The sequence below is a fragment of the Cloeon dipterum genome, chromosome 2 (genome assembly GCF_949628265.1).
Source record: "Cloeon dipterum chromosome 2, ieCloDipt1.1, whole genome shotgun sequence".
NCBI lineage: Eukaryota > Metazoa > Arthropoda > Insecta > Ephemeroptera > Baetidae > Cloeon > Cloeon dipterum.
Window position 1 is genome coordinate 16,241,118 of NC_088787.1, and position 22,807 is coordinate 16,263,924.

General features: G+C 42.6%; 3 protein-coding genes across 7 annotated transcripts in view; 2 read left to right on the plus strand and 1 right to left on the minus strand.

Annotated features, from left to right (window-relative positions):
- The window catches only part of LOC135935637 (lachesin-like), a 102,708-nt gene extending 96,583 nt beyond the window's left edge, over positions 1-6,125 (plus strand). Inside the window, exons 6-9 of one of the 2 annotated variants that reach the window (XM_065478116.1) lie at positions 204-332; positions 1,258-1,377; positions 1,986-2,156; positions 4,756-6,125. In XM_065478116.1, coding sequence (XP_065334188.1) covers positions 204-332; positions 1,258-1,377; positions 1,986-2,156; positions 4,756-5,069 — 734 coding nt within the window. In that variant the 3' untranslated portion in view covers positions 5,070-6,125. The remainder of the gene's footprint in view (positions 1-203; positions 333-1,257; positions 1,378-1,985; positions 2,157-4,755) is intronic. The other variant, XM_065478117.1, reaches the window with a different exon arrangement.
- A 1,034-nt stretch (positions 6,126-7,159) lies between these two features.
- Positions 7,160-22,007, plus strand: Nipped-A (Transcription-associated protein Nipped-A). Of its 4 annotated transcripts, none has more exons than XM_065478110.1 (28): positions 7,160-7,412; positions 7,469-7,579; positions 7,811-8,299; positions 8,619-8,964; positions 9,013-9,627; positions 9,678-10,152; positions 10,341-11,154; positions 11,246-11,824; positions 11,883-12,389; positions 12,448-12,967; positions 13,020-13,621; positions 14,365-14,634; positions 14,690-15,019; positions 15,078-15,665; positions 15,731-16,392; positions 16,451-17,200; positions 17,256-17,678; positions 18,156-18,495; positions 18,552-18,809; positions 18,862-19,341; positions 19,391-19,694; positions 19,752-20,310; positions 20,363-20,456; positions 20,507-20,722; positions 20,779-21,111; positions 21,164-21,502; positions 21,561-21,767; positions 21,827-22,007. In XM_065478110.1, exons 1-28 carry the CDS (start codon positions 7,269-7,271, stop codon positions 21,902-21,904), a joined length of 11,433 nt encoding a protein of 3,810 aa, XP_065334182.1. In that variant the 5' UTR covers positions 7,160-7,268; the 3' UTR covers positions 21,905-22,007. The 4 variants fall into 4 exon arrangements, with proteins under 4 accessions (XP_065334182.1, XP_065334183.1, XP_065334180.1 ...); XM_065478111.1 differs by having other exon boundaries at positions 9,687-10,152; XM_065478108.1 differs by having other exon boundaries at positions 19,391-20,310.
- RpL24-like (ribosomal protein L24-like) lies at positions 22,006-22,790 on the minus strand. The gene has a single exon (XM_065478118.1). It carries the CDS (start codon positions 22,694-22,696, stop codon positions 22,127-22,129), a length of 570 nt encoding a protein of 189 aa, XP_065334190.1. The 5' UTR covers positions 22,697-22,790; the 3' UTR covers positions 22,006-22,126.
- Positions 22,791-22,807: the final 17 nt, after the last annotated feature.

Below are 22,807 nucleotides of genomic sequence, written 5' to 3' on the forward strand. Positions count from 1 at the left end.
GCCGTCTCCCCTCTCTATAATTATGGCTATAAGAAAATAAGGCTCATAACTCGTAAGGAATCGGCGCTGCTGACAGTGTCATGTCTCACACGAAGAGGAAATATTTTGGGGGCCCTTCTAAAGAACCCGTTTGATTCAAGCCATCACTTTAGCGAGCCAATTGTAAATTAACTCTAACAGAGCAATGTTTATGTGTGTTTCAGTGTCCAACTTCCAGGGAGAATTCCTGAAGCTTACCAAGGTAACGCGCTCTGAGATGGGAGCGTACCTGTGCATTGCTTCAAACGGCATCCCACCGTCGGTCAGCAAGAGGATCATGGTCAGCGTGCATTGTGAGTGACGCACTTCATTCAAAAATCATTAATCAGCGACGCGGCTGACCTCTTAAATTAATGGCGTCAATAATTGATACGAAACAAAGGGGTCCGCTAATTAGGACACACCATCAATCTCGTCGGGCGCCGCTCTCGTCGAAGAGGGAACGCGATTAATCATACAGCCGCGAGCGTGTTGTTTTTTCAAAGTCTGCGCCGCCGAAACGCATTATGGCGCGCGCCGCGATGGTCAGCGCGCGATGATTCATTGAGTGTCAACCGCACTCTCCCGCCGTCATTGATTTTTTTCCGCACGCGCTAATCAACTGGAAAGCATCCCAAATTTAATAACACTGCTATTAGCCACTCGACATTTGAATGAACGTGGCGCGCGTCCGATCAATAGCTGCCCGCCTTTCATGCTAATTATACGCTTCCCTTTGTGTTTGCTGCGATTTTTGATTTGCACCCTCGATAAATGACAATTTCATCTAAACTCGCGGCCAGTCAGAGCCAGCTATTGTCTGCAGCAGGCTGAGCAGACCGTTGACAGCCAATTTAGTTGTGCACCCCGTGTTTTTATTGCCTCACTCTCTCTACCTGCGCAGCGCGATTATTGAATAGTCAGAGAGCCGCCGATATTATAATTGCCGCAACCGTCCGTCCGCTCGTTTTGCTGATCGCTCTCTCGCTCTGTTATTGGATCAGCCGGTCTGATTTCAATCTTTCTCTCTGCAGTTGGCACAGATATAATCGATTTCAAACCGTGTTCCCGTCGAGCTGCCATGAAAGTGCCGAAAATTAGTTTAAAGGCTGACAATCACGTTGTTCGCACTCCGCAGTCATATTTTATGCGATACCACTCCAGTTCAAATTGTCAACGAGCCATTATAGCCAATCTTGCCTGCCGTTTTTAATCCGATTATGATTTATTCATTTGCAGTTCATCCAGTCATTCAAGTTCCCAATCAACTAGTTGGAGCACCGCTCGGAACAGACGTAACTCTCGAGTGTCACGTGGAAGCATCTCCGCGGTCAATCAACTACTGGGTTCGAGACACAGGTACAATCTTTAATTAATCCCGGATAGGTGAGAAATGTGACACCTATTATCAGCCAGCGAATAAGAAAACACAGCATACAATTTTCAATCGGAAACAAATAATTTTTGGTTATTTTACTTCTTTTGTAACGAACCAAATTTGTGCATTTGATTCGATTAGTGGCAGTCACGTGTATGCTGATCGCTTGGACAACACTGCTCACCCACATATACACACGCATCACGACACGAAAATAAAATGCCCCCAGTCGGTCCCAGAGGAGCGAAAGACAACACCCCTGCTCATCGTCGTCCCTTAGGACGGAGCTGTCCTTCTCTTTGCATAGCTGACCGCCCTGCCTGTTTGCCGACTATGGGGCGGGTGGTTTTCGCAATTTGCCGCTTCAGTTGGCTCATGTCCGTCGGCTCGGCAGGCGCGACGGCTGCCGAGCCAAAAATTGAAAATTAAAACGGCCCCGCAAGTGGCAAAAATGAGTAGGCGGACGTGCCATTAAGTGTAAACTCGTCGTCGTGTGCGTGCGTGTGTTGTAATTTCGCTAATGACCGTGTAGTTTAATTTGTCTGAGTGCAAAGTTGGGTGTGCTGCAGTGCGAACGTCTTTGTTCTAGGAGAAATGGTGATCTCGAGCGAAAAATACGACGTGCAGACCATCAGCAAGTCCATGTTCGAGGTGAAAATGATCCTGAACATCAGGAGTCTGGCCAAGACGGATGCTGGCTCGTATCGCTGCGTCGCCAAAAATTCGCTGGGTGAGGTCGACAGCAGCATCCGACTCTATGGTAAGTCGTGTTCATCTGCACACCGAGGAGGGTGCGAATGAGAACCTCCCACAAGAGGCCTGTTCCCTACACTCAACCAAAGATCGTTGTTTCATTTTTGTCGTGTGCATGCTTTTTCAAAAGCACATTCGTCTCTTTGTGTTTTGAAAATCTTCAGTAATAATAATAATTTATGCGGATTTCAAATTGTTTCAAGTTAAAGGTTTTTAAGAGGTAAATGAATGACAAGATTTCATCCTCGTATATTTCAGAGTTATATAATTAAACTTGACCAGTTTTGGCGAATCAATATCCGTCTTATTTCATGAGTATGCCACAGCCGGCTCCACAAGACAAAACAAACAGATAAAAATCAACGAGGATTGAATCTATATTATTCATTTACCTCTCAAGAATGCAACAAACCTCAAACCTGTTTTCAAGAATTAAGGGTTTTAGTCAAATATTACGAATTGAAAAACCCACTTCCCTAAATCCCCAATGTGTGATTAAAATAATGTGTGAGATTCATATTTTCCAAATTACACTGGCTTTGAAAGCGGAACGAGCATAATCCCACTTCACTCGTTTTAGTACTTGATTAATTTTGTCAATTTGCATAGAGCAAGCAGAGTTATTTTATGAATTTAACCTGAGAGTGTTTAGAATAATTTATCAATTATAGTTTCCATTCAACAGCGTTAAATATTAAGGGGCAGTGTTTTTAAATATATAATCTATATATTTAGGAAAAAATGTTGTTTCTGGGAAATGTTTGACAAACAAAGGAAAGCAAGTTTTAAAACTTTCGTATTGATCAAAATTAGCAATACTTGTGGTCGAATCATAACAGAAATATAGGTGAACGTGTTTAGATTCACGCTTTCGCCGTCTATGTTAGAGCAACCGGCAGGTCATTTATAACACAGGAGTATTTCTTGTTGCCAAAACAGCTAAACTCCGTGGAAATTTCTCTTGGATCGTTTTGTATGTGACGCAATGTTGCGCACATTACACATCCATACGATTAAATGGATTCCTCCCATTTCCCCAGATGGAAAACACTCTCCATCACGCGCGCGTGAATGTATTCAGCCACTTTTTGCAATATCAAATTTCGTCGAGCGCAGCTGTAAAAAACCGGTCAAATAAACTCTCTGCTAGCGCCACTTATGTTTATCGCTTTCAATTTTTTGTCTTTCAATTCTGATTAATGAGTATTTTAGCTCGTTCACTTGCTCAAACACACGCAGTGCTGTGCGTTAATGCTCGCGCGCTATAAACACAGCACAGCAGCTCACCCCCGCATTGTGTATGTTTGTTTATTAGAACCCTATGCTACTCTTGCCCATTGGAACTACCAATTTTTGATAAAATTTTTAGGTCGCTCAATGTTTCAAGTATGCAATAATAATTAATTATAATCTGTAAAAACAGGAGAAATTATATAATCAGGAAACTTTATGAAACGAGAAGGAAATTAAATTTCTTATATTTTTTGTTGGTTATTGAGGAGTCATTCCCTAAGAGGAAAATATTTCAAGAAATATTTTTATATTAAATCTCTTGATTGGGCAGAAGTTGAGGCTATCAGGAACGTACACAGAATTTAAAGGAGGATTTTCCCTTACAATTTAGAAATAGCTTCAAGCAATAAAAGATGGGGAATTTTGGCTTATGGATTTTTGAGACAGATATTTCTGCAGGGAGAACGAGCAACGGGGTTTCACACGATTTTGTCCCTTCCTTTCATTCTAATTATATTAAACAAGAATAAGTGCATTTGATCGTCTCCAACGACCGCTGGTTCAAAATTTCCTGCACTTATACATTATACAGCACAAGTTAAGTTCTGCCAATGAGGCCTGAGGAGCCGATACAACTCGCTCTGTACGGTACGGAATCATGTGAGAAATATTATTCTCTTCAAAAACTTCTCTTGACAATCGACTTACTCCGTCTACCACGCTGCTTTCATATTTCTGTCTAGTGTAATTTTCACATGAATAGCTGCCCTGTAAAGCTGAACAAGCACCAGCCTATAGTTATCCGCAATTGGCCCGACTAATGAAGTTAAAAATAAATATTCATTTAAACCCACCTATCCGGGATTTTAAAATCCACACTTAGTACATTCATTAAATTTGTTAATTTTCTCTAATTTAAAAAAATATGTTTGCTGTTGTAGGAAAATTTTAAAATGGGTAATTGATCAAGGGAAATGCCTGTGTGGCTTTTAATAAGATTACTTATTTCTACTGACTTATTATAAAATCCTCTGCCTTCTTTGGCATCTATCAACTATGGTAATTTGTAAGTCTTTATATATCGCACCATTTTCTTTGCCGCAATATTTAACAGACAAAACGTTTTCGGTGCTCAATTTCAACAATTTCCTTCCCTTGCTTGCATTTGTGCAATATTTTGTTGGTAGTATCAACATTTCATGTAAATAGGAAAGAAGAAAGAGCATTATTTGAACTGCCGCAGGGCTCTATTCATGAATGAAGCGCGCACTCCCCTGTTAATCTGATTTTCCCCAATCGTGATGCCTTCGGCGTTCAGGTGCAAAAAGCCGTGTGCACGCCAGTCATTAATCATCCGAAAAAAATTGTTGCAGAAATACCGGGCCCGACCCGCAAGCCGCAGCCTCCGGGCCGATTCAACCCGCCGCACTACGACGAAGAGGAGGACTACCCGGACCAACTAGGCTCGGCCGAGCAGGAGGCCGAGGAGGAGATGACCAACATCGTGGCCGACCGGAACCCAACCAGGGGCGGTCCTCACCCCACCCTCTTGCCCCCTGGCAAGAAAAACAACCATGTGGTGTTCTCCGAGCGCGAGGCCGAGTCGGACGACTCGTCGAGCGCCGCCACTTCTGGTGTGGCGCCGGTTGCGACGCTGCTGGTAGCCCTTCTGCTGCTGGCAATCTGACTCTGACTTGCATATCGTGACAATAATTGGATGAAACACGGCGGTGGCGTTGTTCTTTGCCTTAATCTAGCAATAAATATGAATGATGAGAGACGGACACATTGCAATTGACGAGGGACGTACGGGCGGCGCCACCACTTCGACACCGGTGCCGACCCAGACGCGAGCTCCGAGTTGGACGCGTTGTTATTGTTGTTGCTTAGTGTGCTATGACGCCTCGTCGATGAAGTTATTTATCGTCTGTATGCATATAATAAATATTTCCCTCTGTGAGTGTGCACTGTGCAGATCCCATCCGATTTTGTGGTCGCTCTCGCAACGCTGACGAGTGAGCGAGCGCGCGTGTGCGTGAAATTTAAGGGCCCCCTGTTGAATTGTGTATCTCTATATATAAAGATAAAAATTGATGAAATAAATTGTGTATGATTCACCGATCAATCCTCACAGAGACAATTATATTTGTTTTTGCTGGCGACTGCTGCTGTGCTTGTTTGATAATGGACTGTTGGAATAAATGGGAAAAGCGTGCGATGATCATGAGACATATCTGCTGAAATATGAGATATATGTACAACGAATCATCGCTATAATGATAAATTGTTATCATCCGAATCCTAAGAAGTATTATCCATTTACGTTTTGAAATGTGCACTCGCTTTATAAAAGAAATTGAGCTTCTCAAAAGACGATTTTGGTAGTGGTAGGAAAAGACTGCTTTGCTGACATCCTTTGATCCGTATTAATTTTTTGTGACATAAAGTGTTGCTATGTAAATCCCCTGTGATCCTTGGTTGTGCAAATCTTTTGTTTCAAAGACTCTGCGCAAGTGAGCAAGTCAAATATTCCCATGTATAACAAAAATGTTTAATATTTAAGTGATGTAAAAATACCACGATTGCGATATTATAATCACAGCTGAATCAACGCAAAGACAGAAGTGTTATGCTATCTATTATGTTAATTAAATCATTATATCTCTCCACTGCTGAATGTACGATACTATGTAAACTAACTAACCTCATGCAGTGAATTTTATGATTAAAAATCATGTCGCAACAAAAAATTAATTTTCTTTAAGTTCTCGTCCCCGACGAATAACTGAAATCATATCAGATTCAAAGGTAATGAAAGAATTGTTAGCTTCCAATTTTACTTCTTTTTGAACACCATGAACTGTTTTAGTTGATCACTTTACTGAATCATTGACGTAAGAGTCCTTTTGTCCATTTTGGAGAATAACGCGAACAAAAGAATTTTCTCATACAAATACGGAGATACGCTCTAACTGAAAGGACGGCAATTGGTTTTGGAAAGTGGCCAGTGCCATGTGTTATTCGCTTTAAAAGATGAAGTCGTGCAGAACTAATGCGCTAGGAAGAAGGAATCGGTAAAGAATGGTTTTACTGCAACTGACAGCAGGATCCCTTGCTTGCATTTTTGAGCAAATAATTTATAATTGCGTTTAAGCGTGAACGAGCATAAAGAGGCGATTATCTATTTATTTTAACAGAAAAAAATGAAAGAATCAATCATAATGATTATAATTATGCAATGATAATTTAATGAAAACAAGAGGTGGCTCTACTCTGCGCAGAATTGTCTGACAGAGACCCTAGTTGAAGGTAAAAAGAGAGAATGTATAATTTAATTTTTTTTAGTTGATAAGAGCAGGCTGCTCATCCTAAATCATTCCCGCGCATAGTAGTGATTTTGCAATTTAATAGTTTTATTCTCGTTTTATTTAAAAATTTCCGTATTTAAGATTGAAGAATAAGAATTTTCCAACCTTTTTGCTTAATTTGTATTTCTCAAGCTGCAAATATGCAATCTTTAAAATTTTTCTTAAATTAGGCCCACTTGCACAGCATAACTTATAATAATAATAATTATGCTGTTTCAAAATCTGTTGAAACAGCAGGCACCACCTTACGGACACGGAGATAAGTTTATGAATAGCAGAGTTGGCGCCAAAACGAGTAAAAATATTTGTGACAGCGTGCGCTTCGATTCTGCGCAACCCGTCTCAGATCTAGGATGCGCAGAATCTCACGGAGTTGAATACTTCGAAAACAAATGAAAATTGTTGTTTTTGTATGCCGCCCAAGAATTATTATTATTGTGTGTCGCCGGTTTTTCGTGAATTTAGCTCGGAATTAAGTGAACCTATGTAATTTTGGTAATTTTGAGTTAAGTGCAACAATGGCGACAGTAAAGTCGGCCGGAACCACCGAACCAATGACTCAGATGAGCCATTATCGGTCTTACGTGAACATGCTTGCAGACCCGAATGCGAAGGATGAACTCAAACTCAAGGTTGCTCAGGAGCTCAGCGAGAATTATGAGGTTTTCATTAAATAAATATCTATTTTCCATATCTAAAATTAAAAATGCAACTGTAGGTTATCGTCAGCTCTCCTCAATACGCGTCGTTCCTGGAGCATTCCATTAAAATTTTCATCAAAATCTTGAGCGAAGGGGAGCCGCATTTCATCGCAGAATACAATATTCAGGTATATTATTCATATTCTTACAGGCGTTATTTTTAATCAGAGACGGTCAAGGCCGTCAAGGGAAGGGGCTGACAACCACCCATTCAATGTTGGTCCGGAATAGGCACGTCAGGCACGTGGTGCTGTTCAACTAACGTGCTAATTTGGATCCTTCCACTTACATGCATCCTCCTAATTTTTTCTTTGCTATTATGACCACGCTTGCATGTTTAACGTTATTTTGTTGTACAGCAAGTTCGGAAGCTGATTTTGGAAATGATCCATCGCCTTCCAACTGGTGACCCCCTACGGATTCACGTCAAGCCTTTGATTTCCTTGATGTTCAAGCTTTTGGAAGTAGAAAATGAGGAAAATGTCCTTATTGCCCTGAGGATAATCATAGAGCTGCACAAGCAGTACCGACCTGGCTTTGGTCCGGAGATACAACACTTTCTGAGCTTTGTTAAATCCATCTACCTTAACTTGCCTAATCACCTGGATAAGATATTTGAGCCGAAACCTACTTTAAGAGTAAAAGAGTTGGCCGAGATCAACCTAGAGCCACACCTGGCGGAAACATACACAGTGACTCCAATCACCAGCGAAAAGAAAACTCCTGATGGAACTCCAATCACCTACAACTTGATTCCAAAAGCGATTCACTCACTCAAAGTTCTCCAAGAGCTTCCAATCATTGTTGTCCTGATGTACCAACTCTACAAAAACAACGTGCAGAAAGAGGTGAAAACTGTTTTTAGTGTTTTTCTAACTTTTATACAGCATTTATTTATTTTTTAATCAGCCAAATAAAAATACTCTTGTAAATATTGCTATTTGATAAATATTTTTAATTTTCCTAAATATTTTGACTTGCCATCTGCTGTTGCATTATTTTCCCAAAATAACTTTCCAAAAATTATTTTCTTCCATTTACAAAATCCAGTTTTGTTAACTCCTTCAGTTCTGCCTCCCTTTGCAGGCATTTTTTTAAACAGTTAAAAAATGTGCATTGAATATCTTTGAGAAAAATTCTTTGGTTAAAACTTTATCCCACTGACAGGTTGAAGAGTTTGTGCCTGTGATCATGAGCACAGTAACTTTAGCGCCTGCCCAGCATCACCAAGACAACCCACTCTTCAATAAAGAGGTCTTTGTTGACTTCATGGGAGCTCAAATTAAGACCCTGTCCTTTCTGGCTTATGTGGTGCGAATTTATCAAGAGACAGTGAGCCAGCACAGCAATTTGCTTGTCCAGGGAGTGCTTGGCCTGTTGACATTGTGCCCACCTGAAGTGACCCACCAGAGAAAGGAGTTGCTGGTTGCCGCGAGACACATCCTGTCAACAGAACTGAGAGTCAAGTTTGTTCCATTTCTAGACCAATTGTTTGAAGAAAGGATTCTGCTAGGTAAAATCAAAATTAATATTATTTGTTTTACTGATGGCTGTTAAATAGGCGGCGGTTGGACAGCGCATGAAACTCTGCGACCTCTGGCTTACAGCACCTTGGCAGATTTAGTGCATCATGTTCGGCACCTTTTGCCTGTTAAGCACTTGGCCAGTGCTGTGCATCTTTTTTCTAAGAATGTGCACGATGAATCTCTTCCAACCAACATACAGACCATGTCATGCAAACTGCTTCTCAATTTGGTTGATCTGTTAAGACAGCGAAGCGAATCAGAGGGAAATGTTGCTCTAGGCAGGCAAATCATGATGAGGATGCTTGAAGTCTTTGTCCTGAAATTCAAGACAATCGTCAAACTGCATCTGCCAGTTTTGGTGAACAAACTCAAACAGCCGAAAGAAGAGATGAAGGTTGCGGATACCAAGGATATCGAAAAATCCAAATTTGGCTTCCCACCTACACAAGCGCCCAACTACAATGTGGCAGACTGCAGGAGTCTAGTGAAGACGCTGGTTTGCGGAGCTAAAACTATAACATGGGGCTGTGCTACCTGCAAAAATCCTACTGGAGGTCCAAAATTCCAGGCTAAAGAGACACTGATTTTCATCAAACTAGTCAAATGGGCCCTTCAAGCTCTTGACATCTACACACTTGGTTCTGCTCCTAGTAAGTGAAAACGTTTTTACCTAATTTGTGTTTCAGATGTTTATTCATAGTCATTTTAGCCAACCCAATGCAAGCAAGAGCGACTGCATTGCAAACAGTCAGAAGCAAGGAAGAGCGCGAAGTTCTTGAGCACTTTGCGGGAGTGTTCACAATGATGGATAGTCAAACATTCCAAGAGATTTTCTCAACCAGCATTGACTACATGGTGAACAGGATCGCTAAAAACTCAGCACTGCAGATCATCGGCAACACATTTTTATCCAATCCTTCGACCTCTCCCATTTTTGCAACTGTTCTGGTTGAGTATCTGCTAGAGCGAATGGATGAAATGGGCTGCAATATAGAAAAATCAAGTTTATACCTGAGGCTTTTCAAGCTTGTATTTGGATGCGTTTCTCTGTTCCCTGCTGAAAATGAGCAAATGCTGAAGCCGCATCTTCATCAAATTGTCAACAGAGCAATGGAGTTAGCCCTCAGTGCTAAAGAGCCTTACAATTACTTCCTTCTTCTCCGCGCCTTGTTCAGGTATTTCTATTGAAATTAATCAAAGTAATGTTATGTCCATAAAGCCAGCTGAAAAGGTTTTTTCCATGATTCATGCTTGTTAATTATTGTTAGCATTAATTTTTCCTTGGTTAAAATTGATTAAATATTCCTCTCTTCTAACTTAATTTTGTAACATAATGAAATGCTGATTCCAAATTAATTTTCAGGTCTATTGGAGGAGGCAGTCATGACCTTCTGTATCAAGAGTTCCTGCCGTTGCTACCACATTTGCTGCAAGGGCTAAATGGGCTGCAAAGCAGTCTGCACAAGCAGCACATGAAAGACCTGTTTGTGGAACTCTGCCTCACCGTGCCTGTCAGACTGAGTTCCCTCTTACCTTATCTGCCAATGTTGATGGACCCGCTTGTATCTGCTCTCAATGGCAGCCATACACTGATTAGCCAGGGATTGCGCACGCTTGAGCTTTGTGTGGACAACCTTCAACCAGATTTCTTGTACGAGCACATTCAACCTGTCCGAGCTGATCTCATGCAGGCCCTCTGGAGGACCTTGAGGAACCCTGCAGATCAAGTGGCGAACGTTGCGTTCAGAGTGCTTGGAAAGTTTGGTGGCGGCAACCGCAAGATGATGATTGAACCTCAGAAACTTGAATTCAAGCCGTCTGATACCAATGACCCGTGCATTGTGGCACACTTCCCTGAGTGCAAGACCTCTATTGCGCTGCCCGTTAGCAAGATCATTGAGACTGCATTGAACGTCATCAGGTGCAACACCAATGACCCGTTTTACCGAAAGCAATCTTGGGAGTGTGTCAAGTGCTACATTGTGGCTTCTCTCAACCTTGATGATGAACAGATTGCGCTTGGAAAATATCTCATGCTGCCTTCATTCACGGAGACAAAGATCCCCTCACAAGGAGCTTCGCCGTTCACATCTCCAGACAAAGAAGCTAGGAAGACTTTGCAGAACGCGCTCACAGCCATGTTTGTTGCGGCAGCAATCAAAGACCTTCGCCCTCAGGTCTGTTCATAGCAAGCTCAAATAGTTTGCGTTTTATTGAATAAATCAAAATTAACTTAACAACCTCATGACATTAACCTTTTTTCTGTAGGTGCTTCCATTCATGGTTGCCATTGTGCGCCATCTCACCCTTGTCGCAGTGGCACAAGAGGTAGGACCTCAGCGCCGCCAAACCACTGGCATGGATCCTTTGGTGTTGATTGACGCCCTTGCTGTAATCATGGGACATGAAGAAAAGGAACTAGTGAAACCTGGCAACCTTGCTTTGATCCTGATCATCGAATCTAGCGCAACTGTTTTGGGAGGCAAAGAACGGGCATCGCAGTTGTCTTTCATGCAGTACCTGGCAGATAAAATGTGCAACCTCTGCTATGAGCGTGCTTGGTTTGCTAAAGTCGGCGGCTGCGTTTCCATCAAAGCCATGGTGCATCGGATGTGCCTCAAGTGGGTCTATGAGCATCTTTTCATGTTTCTGAGAGCGTTGCTCTTTGTCATGATGGATCTGACTGGAGAAGTCTCCAATGGTGCTGTGGATGTGGCTAAAAATTTGCTGGAGAGAATGCTTACAACATGCGTTGCCCCTCCCCCTCTTGAACACAAAGACAGAGAAGAATTACTTGCTGTTCAAAAGAAAAGCTTGTATGAAGTTACTCATGAATTAACACGACAGGTATATAAATATTCAAAGCGTTTACTTGCATCAGCTTTCAACTTTTTTTTTAATTTAGGTCACATCTCCAAACACCCTTGTGCGCCAGCAAGCAATGCACCTGCTGAAACTCCTTGCAGACCTTCAGGGAATGACTGTAACGGCTGTACTGGAGCCACACAAGAATATTCTGCAAGACATAATTCCTCCTCGACGCCACTTGCTAAGACACCAACCCTCTCATGCTCAAATCGGTCTCATGGATGGAAACACTTTCTGTACAACACTCGAACCACGCCTGTTCACTATTGATGTTGCTATTGAAGAGCACAAGACTTTCATTAAAGATGTCATATTCATTTGCGAGCAAGATGACGCCAGCTTGCAAAAGAACCCATGCTATAAGTCCCTGTCAAACCTGGTGACCATTAGGAAGTCAGCTATGAGAGCGCTTGCTGCTTGCCACTACATTCCTGCTCAAAGAGACGAAATCTTCACGGTGTTGTACAAAGCGCTGGAGAGGCCCAATGCAGAACTGCAGGAAACTGCGTTTGAATGCATGAAGCAGTTCATTTCAGGGTGTCAGGTAGTTTGAATTTTTTCTTGGCTTTTGCCGTTTTCTGAAGTTTCACCTGTTCTTCTAGGTTGATATTGCTAAGGTGCATGCACTAATGAGGCCTTTGCTGCTTACCCTTGGTGACCACCGCAATTTGACTCCAAACGGCATCAAACGGTTGTCTTACCTGACTCTACTCTTCCCAACTAGCTTCAATGAAAAGCTGTGCGAGCAACTGCTAGCACACATTCGAAAGCTTTTGGAAGTGACTGTATCACAGGGTGGCAAATTCGATTCAGAAGTGGAAAAGATGTCCGCACTTGTTTCAATGTTCCATCAGATTCCTGCTGCTACTTCCAAGTGGCTGGATAAATTGAGCAGGGTTGTATTCCAGACAGAGCAGCAGCTTCAAATTGAAGCCAGCTCGCCTTTCAGGCAACCGCTTTTAAAGTTCCTCCTACGATTTCCAAACGAGACAATCTTGCTGTTTTTGAATGATGCTAATATTAAAGAACAGCAATGGAGCAGGTACCTTGAATATGTCATCAAGCAGAAAGAGGGTGAACCCATTAGGGAGATATTGCAGAACAGCACTTCGCGCCTGATTGGTAAATATGACGTGCAAATAATTCAGTAACTATATACTTTCTAAATTTACAGAAATGGCAAAGGGAATCAGCGTGAATGGAACACCGCTTGCAGAGCCTGAGCGAAGCGAAATAGTGCATCAAAGTATCCGTCTTACATTTGTCCTCTCCCGTCTCAATGAGGAATGGCTCTCTGAACAAGCGCTCTTGATTGAAACTTTGTTGGATATTTGGTGCTCAGCAGGAATGCAAGCAGTTGCAGATAGTACAGAATACTGGCAGCAGCCCCACTTGCTGGTCAAAATTCTGCTTCGCTACTTCTGCAAGCACACTGACAACATTAATCTCCTGTTCCAACTCCTGAGAGCATTTTGCGGGCGCTTCATGCCAGACTTCTACTTCCTGAGGGACTTTTTGGAGACAACTGTTGCTCCAAAATATTCAGTTGATTGGAAAAGAAGAGCCTTTTTCCTGTTTGTTGACTTGTTTGTCGATCCATTGAAGAATGGTCAGCAACCTCTAACCCAAGAACTGAAAGCCAAAATCCTGCAGTACATCATTATCCCATGCTTCTCGCACAGTTTTGAGATTGGTGAAGGAGAAACTCTAATTGGGTCGCCAGCTGCCCCTGAGCAAGACAATTCTGATAATGTCGTTAGCGTGTTCATTAGCCAAGTAAGTAATCTCAATTAAAAAAAAGATACTCGTAAGGGATTCTACTCAATGCAACGCAGACCATTTGAGAAATCATAAAAAACAAACGTTAAGCGAATTTTTCAAAAACATTTTAAGCAAGTGCCAAAATGTCCTAGAAAAAACACAAAACATTCATTGTCGCCAAACACCCGTGACTAGGACAGCCGTTTCGGGTATTAAACCCTCGTCAGCTAGCCTTTGGTGCAGCGAGTCCCTCACCTCACGGAGAGCGAACATCTCTGTCGCGTCAATCTCCAACACTAACTAAACCAGGTTTTAAGCTGGCAGCTTGCATCGGACAAGAACGCGTGGCGTTAAATTCTAACAATTTCTCAAATAGTATAAATCGTTGCATGAGTTATAACACGGAATTTAAAGAAAAATACGTGACCTGATACAAGAGAGAATCAATGTCTCCAATGTAAAGGATTTTTGCTCAATACAAACGTTTGTTTTTGATGATTTCTCAAATGGTCTGCGTTGCATTGAGTAGCATCCCTTAGTATAGTATGAGTATCTTTTTTAATTGAGATAAACTGACAAGGGAGTGATAATTATTGTGAGATATTATCGATTTTATTGTTGATTATTAGCCAAGTAAGTAGTGTTTGGCTATTGACCTTGTCATTTATTTTTTACTCCATTTTTTCTTCTAAGACATCAAAATATTTGCTCTTATGCCTTAAAATGCCCTGGATGAAGATGCACCTTATTTGTTTTAGGTTATTGATCCAGAGAATCCCTTCGGCAACACAGACTCTGTTAGAATTTTGCTCCTCCAATTCTCGTGTTTACTAGTGGAGCAAGCATCACCTCACATACACGATGCAGCAAACAAGCGCCAAGGCAGCAAACTCCGAAGACTGATGACATTTGCTTGGCCATGCTTGCTTGGCAAAAACTGTGTTGACCCGGCAACCCGCTATCATGGCCACTTGCTTCTCTCGCACATCATTGCTAAGTTTGCTATTCACAAACGTATTGTCCTACAGGTTATTTTGACTTTTTTTAAGTGAATTTGTTCAATTTATTCCATATTCTATTCAGGTCTTCCATAGCTTGCTTAAGGCACATGCACTTGAGGCAAAGTCCGTAGTGAAACAGGCACTAGAAATTCTGACACCAGCCATGCCTGTCCGAATGGAGGATGGAAACACTATGCTTACACACTGGACCAAGAAGATTATTGTTGAAGAGGGCCATCTCATGCCTCAACTCTACCACATCCTTCAACTTGTTGTCCGCCACTACAAAGTTTACTATCCTGTCAGGCATCATCTTGTTCAATATATGGTAACATCAATACAGAAGCTCGGATTCAGCCCAACCTTGGCAATGGAACACAGAAAACTAGCTGTGGAATTAGCTGAAGTGGTTGTAAGTATACAACTACTTGATGCTATAATTCAAAGACATATCACACCTCATTTTTCAGATTAAATGGGAACTTCAGCGTATTAAGGATGAAACATGTGAAAGCGCATCTTCCCCTGTCCAAACGCCAGCTGTTATTGGTGAAAAACGCCCTGCCTCCCAATCAGATGATGAGCCTCCCCGCAAGAGACACACGTCTGGTACTTCTGGTCCTTTGCCAAAGCCTTTTGAAGGAAGCTCAAAGCAAATCGACAAGGTTCATGCCGACGCAATTCTCAATGTACTATTACGCCTTGCTTGCCAAATAACTGAGAGTCAGGGATCAAATGCATCCACAAGTGGACAGCCATCACAGGGAGAAATCCTATCCAGGCGATGTGTTGCTCTCTTCAAAACAGCCCTAAAACCTGAAGTTTGGTTTCATGTTGACCTGCGGATCGCATGGATTGACAAGCTACTTGCAAATGCAAATTTACCCCAACCAACAGGAAATTCAAACAACATGGGAAACCCAAATATATCCAATATTTGCACCGCCCTTGAAATGCTCACGTACCTTTTGATGGTCTTCAACCAAGACCAGATTTTGGCGACCTTCAAATACTTGCAAAAAGGATTGAATGCATGCATGACTTGCACCAATTACAAGGTAATTCTAACTGTCTTAATTACGTTAACTGCTATAAATTGAGGTTTTCTTAACTCTTATTCCAGGTCATCCGTCTTGTACATGGCTTGCTTTCAAGGCTGATGAGCGTCTTCCCAACTGAGCCAGCCACCTCCCAAGTTGCATCACAGCATGATGAACTTAATGGTCTATATGCATCAGTCAGTAGAGTCATTCATGAGGGATTGGAAACCTTTGATAAAAATCAAAATGCACCAATTTCAAGCTTGTTCGGCGTGTTGATGTTGCTCAAAGCAGCTTGTATCAGCAACGTGTGTTATGTTGACCGCTTGATCTCACTCTCAATGCGGGTCTTGCAAAGAATTACCAGAGACCATCTGGCATCCCTGCAGCAGCCTCAAGCTAGTGGTGGAGACAGCAGTCCTGTGGCTAATGAAATGCTCATTGTAAGCTTGGACCTGCTGAAAGGCCGTGTTGGAGTGATGGGACAAGAAATGAGAAAAAACTTCATAGGCACAATCTTGTCCAGCCTCATTGAAAAGTCAAACGATTCCAAAGTTATGAAAGCCATTATCAAAATGATGGAAGAGTGGATTAAGAGCAAAGATCCTCAGGTTATAAACCAAGGTCCATCACTCCGAGAAAAATCCATTTTGCTTACTAAACTGGTGGCAAATGTTGAGAAGAGATTTTCTGACGAACAAGATTTGATTGCCAGTTTCCTTGAAATCATCAACTTTATCTACAGGTACGTTATTTAGGTCAGTTCTAATTGTTTCCATTTTCCTTACACTGATATTTTTCAGGGATGAGTCTTTGAAGCAATCAGAACTTGTGTCAAAACTGGAGCAAGCTTTCATGTATGGCCTTCGTTGCAACCAACCAGCCATCAGAATGAAGTTCTTTGAAGTGTTTGATGCCAGCGTAAAGAAACGCTTATACGACAGGATGCTGTACATAATCACTTCCCAAAACTGGGAGAGTATGGGTCCGCACTACTGGATCAAACAATGTGTCGAACTGCTGCTTACAACTGCACTTCCAGACACCGAGATTCGCACTTCCTGCACTTCAATTGTAGTTCCTGGAGTTAATAGCGCAATGGTTGACGACAGATCATCACTTTTAAATGTTAAAGAGGAACCTGTGGAAGCACAGGAAGAAAGGTTTGAAGAGCTTGATTTTGAGATTGGAGATGACGATCTTCGAAAGCAAGTCAGAACAGATTATCCAGACAGAAGACAAGCTATCCGATTGTTAGTAACAAGACAAATCAAAACATATGGGTCGTGGAAGGAAATCAAAACTGCACACTTTTTGAGTGCAGCTGCGCATCTTTGCCACTTTGAATCTAGCCTTGCAGAAAAGGTTTGGCTGGAACTGTTTCCCAGAGCGTGGAAAATCATCTCTGACAAGCAGCAGGCTTCGCTGCAATCTGAAATGGTTCCTTTCTTAAGCAGCGGTGCACATGTCAGTCAAAGAGATTGTCAGCCAAGCGCTCTAAACGCACTGATAGAGTCTGTTGCATTGTGTGACCCACCAATCCCAATCAAACCGTAAGCATAAAATATTTTTGTAAGCATCTTGTTCAAACTCATTTATTTGTCTCAGTGCCTTGATGACATACCTTGCCAAAACGCACAACCTCTGGCATCGAATGGCGCTCAACCTGGAGAGGCTCGCTTTTGACCCTGTGTATGCTGCTAAAATGATTGAAGAGAAACCTGGCGATTGCTATGACTTTGAGCCGACCCCAGGATCTGCATTGCCTCAAAAAGAATCCATGGATGCTCTCTCTGATCTCTATTGGAACCTCTGTGAAGAAGATCTTTGGGCAGGTCTATGGCAGAAACATGCTCATTTCAAGGAGACCAGCGTTGCCATAGCTTGGGAACAACAGGGTTATTTTGAACAGGCTCAAGCAACCTACGAAGGAGCAATGAAGCTTCTTAAGGATGAAAAAGCCACAAGCACTCCTCAGGCGCAAGCTTCCATCCAGAGAGAAGTTGCGCTTTGGGAGAAGCACTGGATCAGGTTTGATTAATTATCACTAACATCAATAGTCATTTTTTTTCATTTTGAGAAAAATGTGATATTTCCTTCAAGCCATGTTTCATGCTATGCTACTTTTCCAATCTTGATTCTAACCAAACTGATTATTCTAAAAGCATAAAAAATGTCCTAATCTTATGCAAACTCTTTAAGCCGTTAAATTAAAAAAAAAAGAAATGACGGCAAATTGTCAATGCCATCGTGAAACAGTTTGTAATTTTGTTCTCAAAGTCAGAAGTTTGTTCTTAACACACATCTTTGAATCTATTGAGGATTTTCCATTTCTGAACTCCATAACTCGCTAGTACCCTTGATTTTAAATTTTGCACACATGGTTAACTTACTAATAGTTACATCATTTAAAAGTGCTTGAATTAAAAAAGTTTATCTCCGACTAAACTTAAGCGTCCTAAGATTGTTCTCAACAAGATGTGTAACTTAAGTGGCGTTAATTTATAGGTGTACTAAAGAATTGAACCAATGGGAACAGCTTCTAGAGTATGGCAAAAGTAATGTTGGCAACAACGCGCATCTTTTATTGGAAAGTTCTTGGCGCGTCCCCGACTGGGCCCTCATGAAGGAATGCCTGTTGCAAGTCGACCAAAACTGCCCAAAAGAACTTCAATGGCAGTTACATTTATACAAAGGCTACCTAGCAGTCTGTAATACAGAAGATCAGCATCTTGGAATTGTTGATCGGCATGTGGAAAATGCCAGTGCCAATTGCATGAAAGAGTGGCGCCGACTGCCAAGAGTTGTTTCGCATATTCACCTTCCTCTTCTTCAAGCTGCCCAACTGGTATAAGTGACACTTAAAATCAGGAATTGCAAATATTGATTTGAATAACTGTTCAGATTATGGAGCTTCAAGAAGCAGCTCAAATCCACCAAGGTTTTCATCATACGCGACCAAATTCTCTGCATGACATGAAAGCAATCGTCAAGACCTGGAGAAACCGTTTGCCAGTAGTTGCTGACAATTTGAGCCATTGGGGCGATGTGTTCACCTGGCGGCAACACCAATTCTCATTCATTTCCAACCACTTCAGCCAAGGAGGAGAAGGGAACGCAGCTAACAACCATTCAATTATTGGAGCGCATTCCTCTGCATCAGTACGTTTGGCCTTTCAATGTGCCCGATTATCTAGCTGTTTTAATATTTCAGGCCATTATCACCTTTGGGAAAATTGCTCGCAAGCACGGATTAGTAAATGTGTGCATCAACTCACTCTCTCGCATATACACAATTCCGTCCGTGCCCGTCATGGACTGCTTCCAAAAGATCCGACAACAGACCAAGTGCCACCTGCAGACAGGCGGACCAAAAGAACAGGCAGAGTGTCTTGATTTGATTGAAGGCACTAACCTCTCCTTCTTCACCAAGGACATGGTTGCTGAGTTCTATGCCATCAAAGGACTCTTGTTGACCAAGTCTAACCGCCAAGATGAAGCAAATAAGGCGTTTTCTGCTTCTGTGCAGCTCTTCGATACTCTAGCCAAAGGATGGTCTCTGTGGGGAGACTATCTGGAAGGTGTTTTTGCACAGCAAAAGGAAGAAAAATCGCTTGGAGTTGCAGCCATTGCTTGTTACTTAAATGCGTGCCGCCACCAAACAGAGCAGAAGTCGCGGAAATACCTAGCCAAGGCATGCTTTTCTGACAATTTGGCTCCAATATACTAATTTTCAGTTCCAGGTCTTATGGCTTCTTTCCTACGATGATTCACATGGTCAGCTTGCCGAAGCCATTGAAAAATACTCAGGTCAAGTTCCACCGTTACAATGGCTGGCTTGGATTCCTCAACTGCTCACTTGCTTGGTCACTCAAGAGGGCAAGGTGGTCCTCAATCTGCTAAGTCAAGTGGGAAAAATGTTTCCTCAAGCAGTGTACTTCCCGATTCGAACTCTGTACTTGACCCTGAAGATAGAACAGCGGGAACATGTTAAATGGCTTAGCACAGATGGGGGAGATCAAAAGACTGCAGCTAGTAAAGCTACTGGTAAGATGTCAAACAGGCTTGTTAGTTGCACATTAAATTCTGACACGAATTGTTTAGATGGTGGATCTTCAACCAGTCAAGCAGACACCAAGAAGCAAGGAGACACCATGACCATTCGAGCGACACCACCAATGTGGCGCTGCTCAAGGATCATGCACATGCAGCGGGAAATTCACCCCACTGTGTTGGCTTCCCTGGAAGGCATAGTGGACCAACTAGTTTGGTTCAGAGAGTCTTGGTACGAAGAAGTGCTCCGGCAACTTCGCCAGGGCTTGGCAAAATGCTACACCCTCGCTTACGAAGGACGGCTCGACGTTAATGATACAAAGATCACTCCTCACACTTTGAACTTTGTCCGGAAGCTGTCGTCTACTTTTGGTATTGGGGAAGTTCAAAATACCAGTGCATCAGGCAGCAACCTGTACTCTGGCTCGTCGGATAGCCTAGCCAAGAGGACTCTGACTACAATTCAAGACCCAGTATTCCACAAGATGAAAGAGCAATTCAGAAAGGAATTTGAGTTCTCCGCGCCAGAAACAATGGGAGTTCACAACCTAATAAACAAGCTGAAAAAGTGGATCAAAACTCTAGAAAGCAAGGCCAAAGTGCTTCCCAAGTAAGTGCATCTTATTATCACCTAATACATTTAAGTTGAATTCTGCCCTCAGGTCTTTGTTGATTGAGGAGCGCTGTCGATTCCTTAGCAATTTCTGCCAACAAACTGCTGAAGTCGAGTTGCCAGGCGAACTGCTGCTTCCTAGGGTAATGAAATTATCCCATGGTATTGGTAATTCTGACGTCTCTTGTTGCAGCATGCTCACTATTACGTACGAATCGCTCGGTTCATGCCCAAGGTCGAAGTTGTGCACAAGCACAACGCCGCTGCTCGCAGATTGTACTTAAGAGGGCACAACGGGAAAATTTACCCATACCTGATAGTGAACGACTCGGGCCTGGGAGAAGCCAGACGAGAGGAAAGAGTGCTGCAGTTGCTCAGGCTACTCAACTTGTATTTGGGGAAGAAAAAAGTAAACTTTCAAATAGATCAATCTTGCCTCAATTCTAATCACTTTCAAATAATTAGGAAACATCGCGCCGCTTCCTCCATATCACTGTGCCAAGAGTTGTGCCTGTTGCACCGCAAATGCGACTGGTAGAGGACAATCCTCACTCCTTAGCGCTCATATCGATTTTCAAGCAGAAACTCGCTAGCAAAGGATTAGATCCAGACAGCCCAATTGCTCAATACTATGACAAACTCAAGGCCCTGCAAAATCAGGGACAGCAGGCTAGCCACCAAATGCTGCTAAACCTCATGAAGGAAATTCAAAACACAATGGCCCCACCTGACATTCTGAAAGAGTGGGCTCTGAGTTCCTTCCCCCAAGCGACTGAGTACTGGACATTCAGAAAGATGGTAAGTCGGATTTTGGTGCATTGTGTGAGTGCTTAACTTTCTCTGCTTTCAGTTCACTGGCCAACTCGCACTGGCTGGGCTAATGGAATACGTGCTGCACCTGACCCGTCTCAACCCAGACATGATTTACATTCACCAGGATACAGGACTGATCAATGTTGCGTACTACAGATTTGACCTTGATGACAACACTGGCGAGCTTGTGGCGCAAAGGGCGGTACCACTTCGTCTGACGCCAGCCCTCTCCGAGTTCATCACTCAAGTTGGCATCAACGGGCCTCTCACCGCCAGCATGGTGGCTGCTGCGCGTTGCCTCGCACAACCTAGCTATAAAATCATTAACATCCTTAGAGCGATTTTGAGAGATGAAATGATTAGCTGGCACAAAAAGGTAACGCAATCTTTTCCAGCTTGGAGCTTTTAGTAAATTTTTGAATCCAATACTTCAGAGCCAAATGCAAAAGAAACCTGATGAGCGGACAATACAAGACAACAATATGCCCCCTCCTCTTGATGGTGAGCAGTTGGTAGCAACAGTTTCTAAGGCAGCGAATGACATCTGCAAGCGGCTGAACCTTCTTGCAAATCTGGAAACTCCTCAGCCATCTGCCACTGGCGAAGCCCTGCCACACGTTGATAAACTTTTGAGTGAAAGGGTAATACTAATCTTATAACTTTCCACTGGCTCAATGTCTCACGCCTCACTAACCACTAGGTTGGACAGATCATCTCTGCTGCATCCAGTCCCCTCAATCTTTGCAGAATGGATCCTGCGTGGCATCCCTGGCTATAATTTCAGAGCTGACCCTGCCTGGCATCTCGGACTTTTACTATTTAAGTTATTTTCATAATCAATTCAGTACTGATGTCTTTTGAATAAAAAAAAGTTGAGAATATGTTTCAATAGAATTTTATTGAACAATTGCTTCCAATTCGCAAATCAATGCCAAGTAGTTATTAGACTTATTCTTTATTACATTCAATAATTCTTAGGTTCGTAGAACGTAGTCCAAATTCACGCCTCGGCTTCCACTGCGTTCATCTCTGTATCACTTGCGTGTGCTTCTTCAATGATATCATCCTCCAAATCAATTTCAGGTGCCTCCATTTCAGTCTCGCTTTCATGTGCTCCCTCGGCGATTTCATTCTTCATTCGTTCTCTCATGCCGGCTGCATCCGCGCGAATCAGCTGAATGTTTCTGTGCACCTCCTTCACGTCTTTCTGCTTCTCAATCTCGATAGCCTTGCTCTGTCTCTGTTTTATGAAGTGTGCCTGACGCTTCTGTTTGATTGCTTCGACTGCCTTCATTGCCTCCACAGACTTCTGCCAGACTTCACGGTTGTATTTGACAGGGCAGTGTCGTTTCTTCTCAAACTCGAACGAAGGGTCCACGGCCAACTCCTTGCCGACGGTCTTCCTGTAGACTTTTGTCCACTTAACCTTCCTCGGATTCTTCTTCTTCTTAAACGCGGCATGGCATTTTGAACGGCAGAACTTGAAGATTTTGCAGTCGTTGCGGACAAACTGGATACCATGGCCAGGGAATATCCTGGACGAGCAGAAGTAGCACACTTCGATGCGCATTTTGCTAAATTTTAGACGTGTTTAGCAAAATTTGTTTTGAACGTGCAGGAGCACACGTGAACTCATGCAACGTGCTGTAAGTTTGAAAGTTTCTGTCAGAGGGCGTTGTTG

Excerpts from the sequence above, each read along its gene's own strand:
- RpL24-like (XM_065478118.1), bottom strand. The coding sequence starts at position 22,696 with ATGCGCATCGAAGTGTGCTACTTCTGCTCGTCCAGGATATTCCCTGGC.
- Nipped-A (XM_065478108.1), top strand. The coding sequence starts at position 7,269 with ATGGCGACAGTAAAGTCGGCCGGAACCACCGAACCAATGACTCAGATG. Across the intron at positions 17,679-18,155 it reads TGGGAGAAGCACTGGATCAG|GTGTACTAAAGAATTGAACC; the intron begins GTTTGATTAATT and ends GTTAATTTATAG. Across the intron at positions 19,342-19,390 it reads CGCGGAAATACCTAGCCAAG|GTCTTATGGCTTCTTTCCTA; the intron begins GCATGCTTTTCT and ends TTTCAGTTCCAG.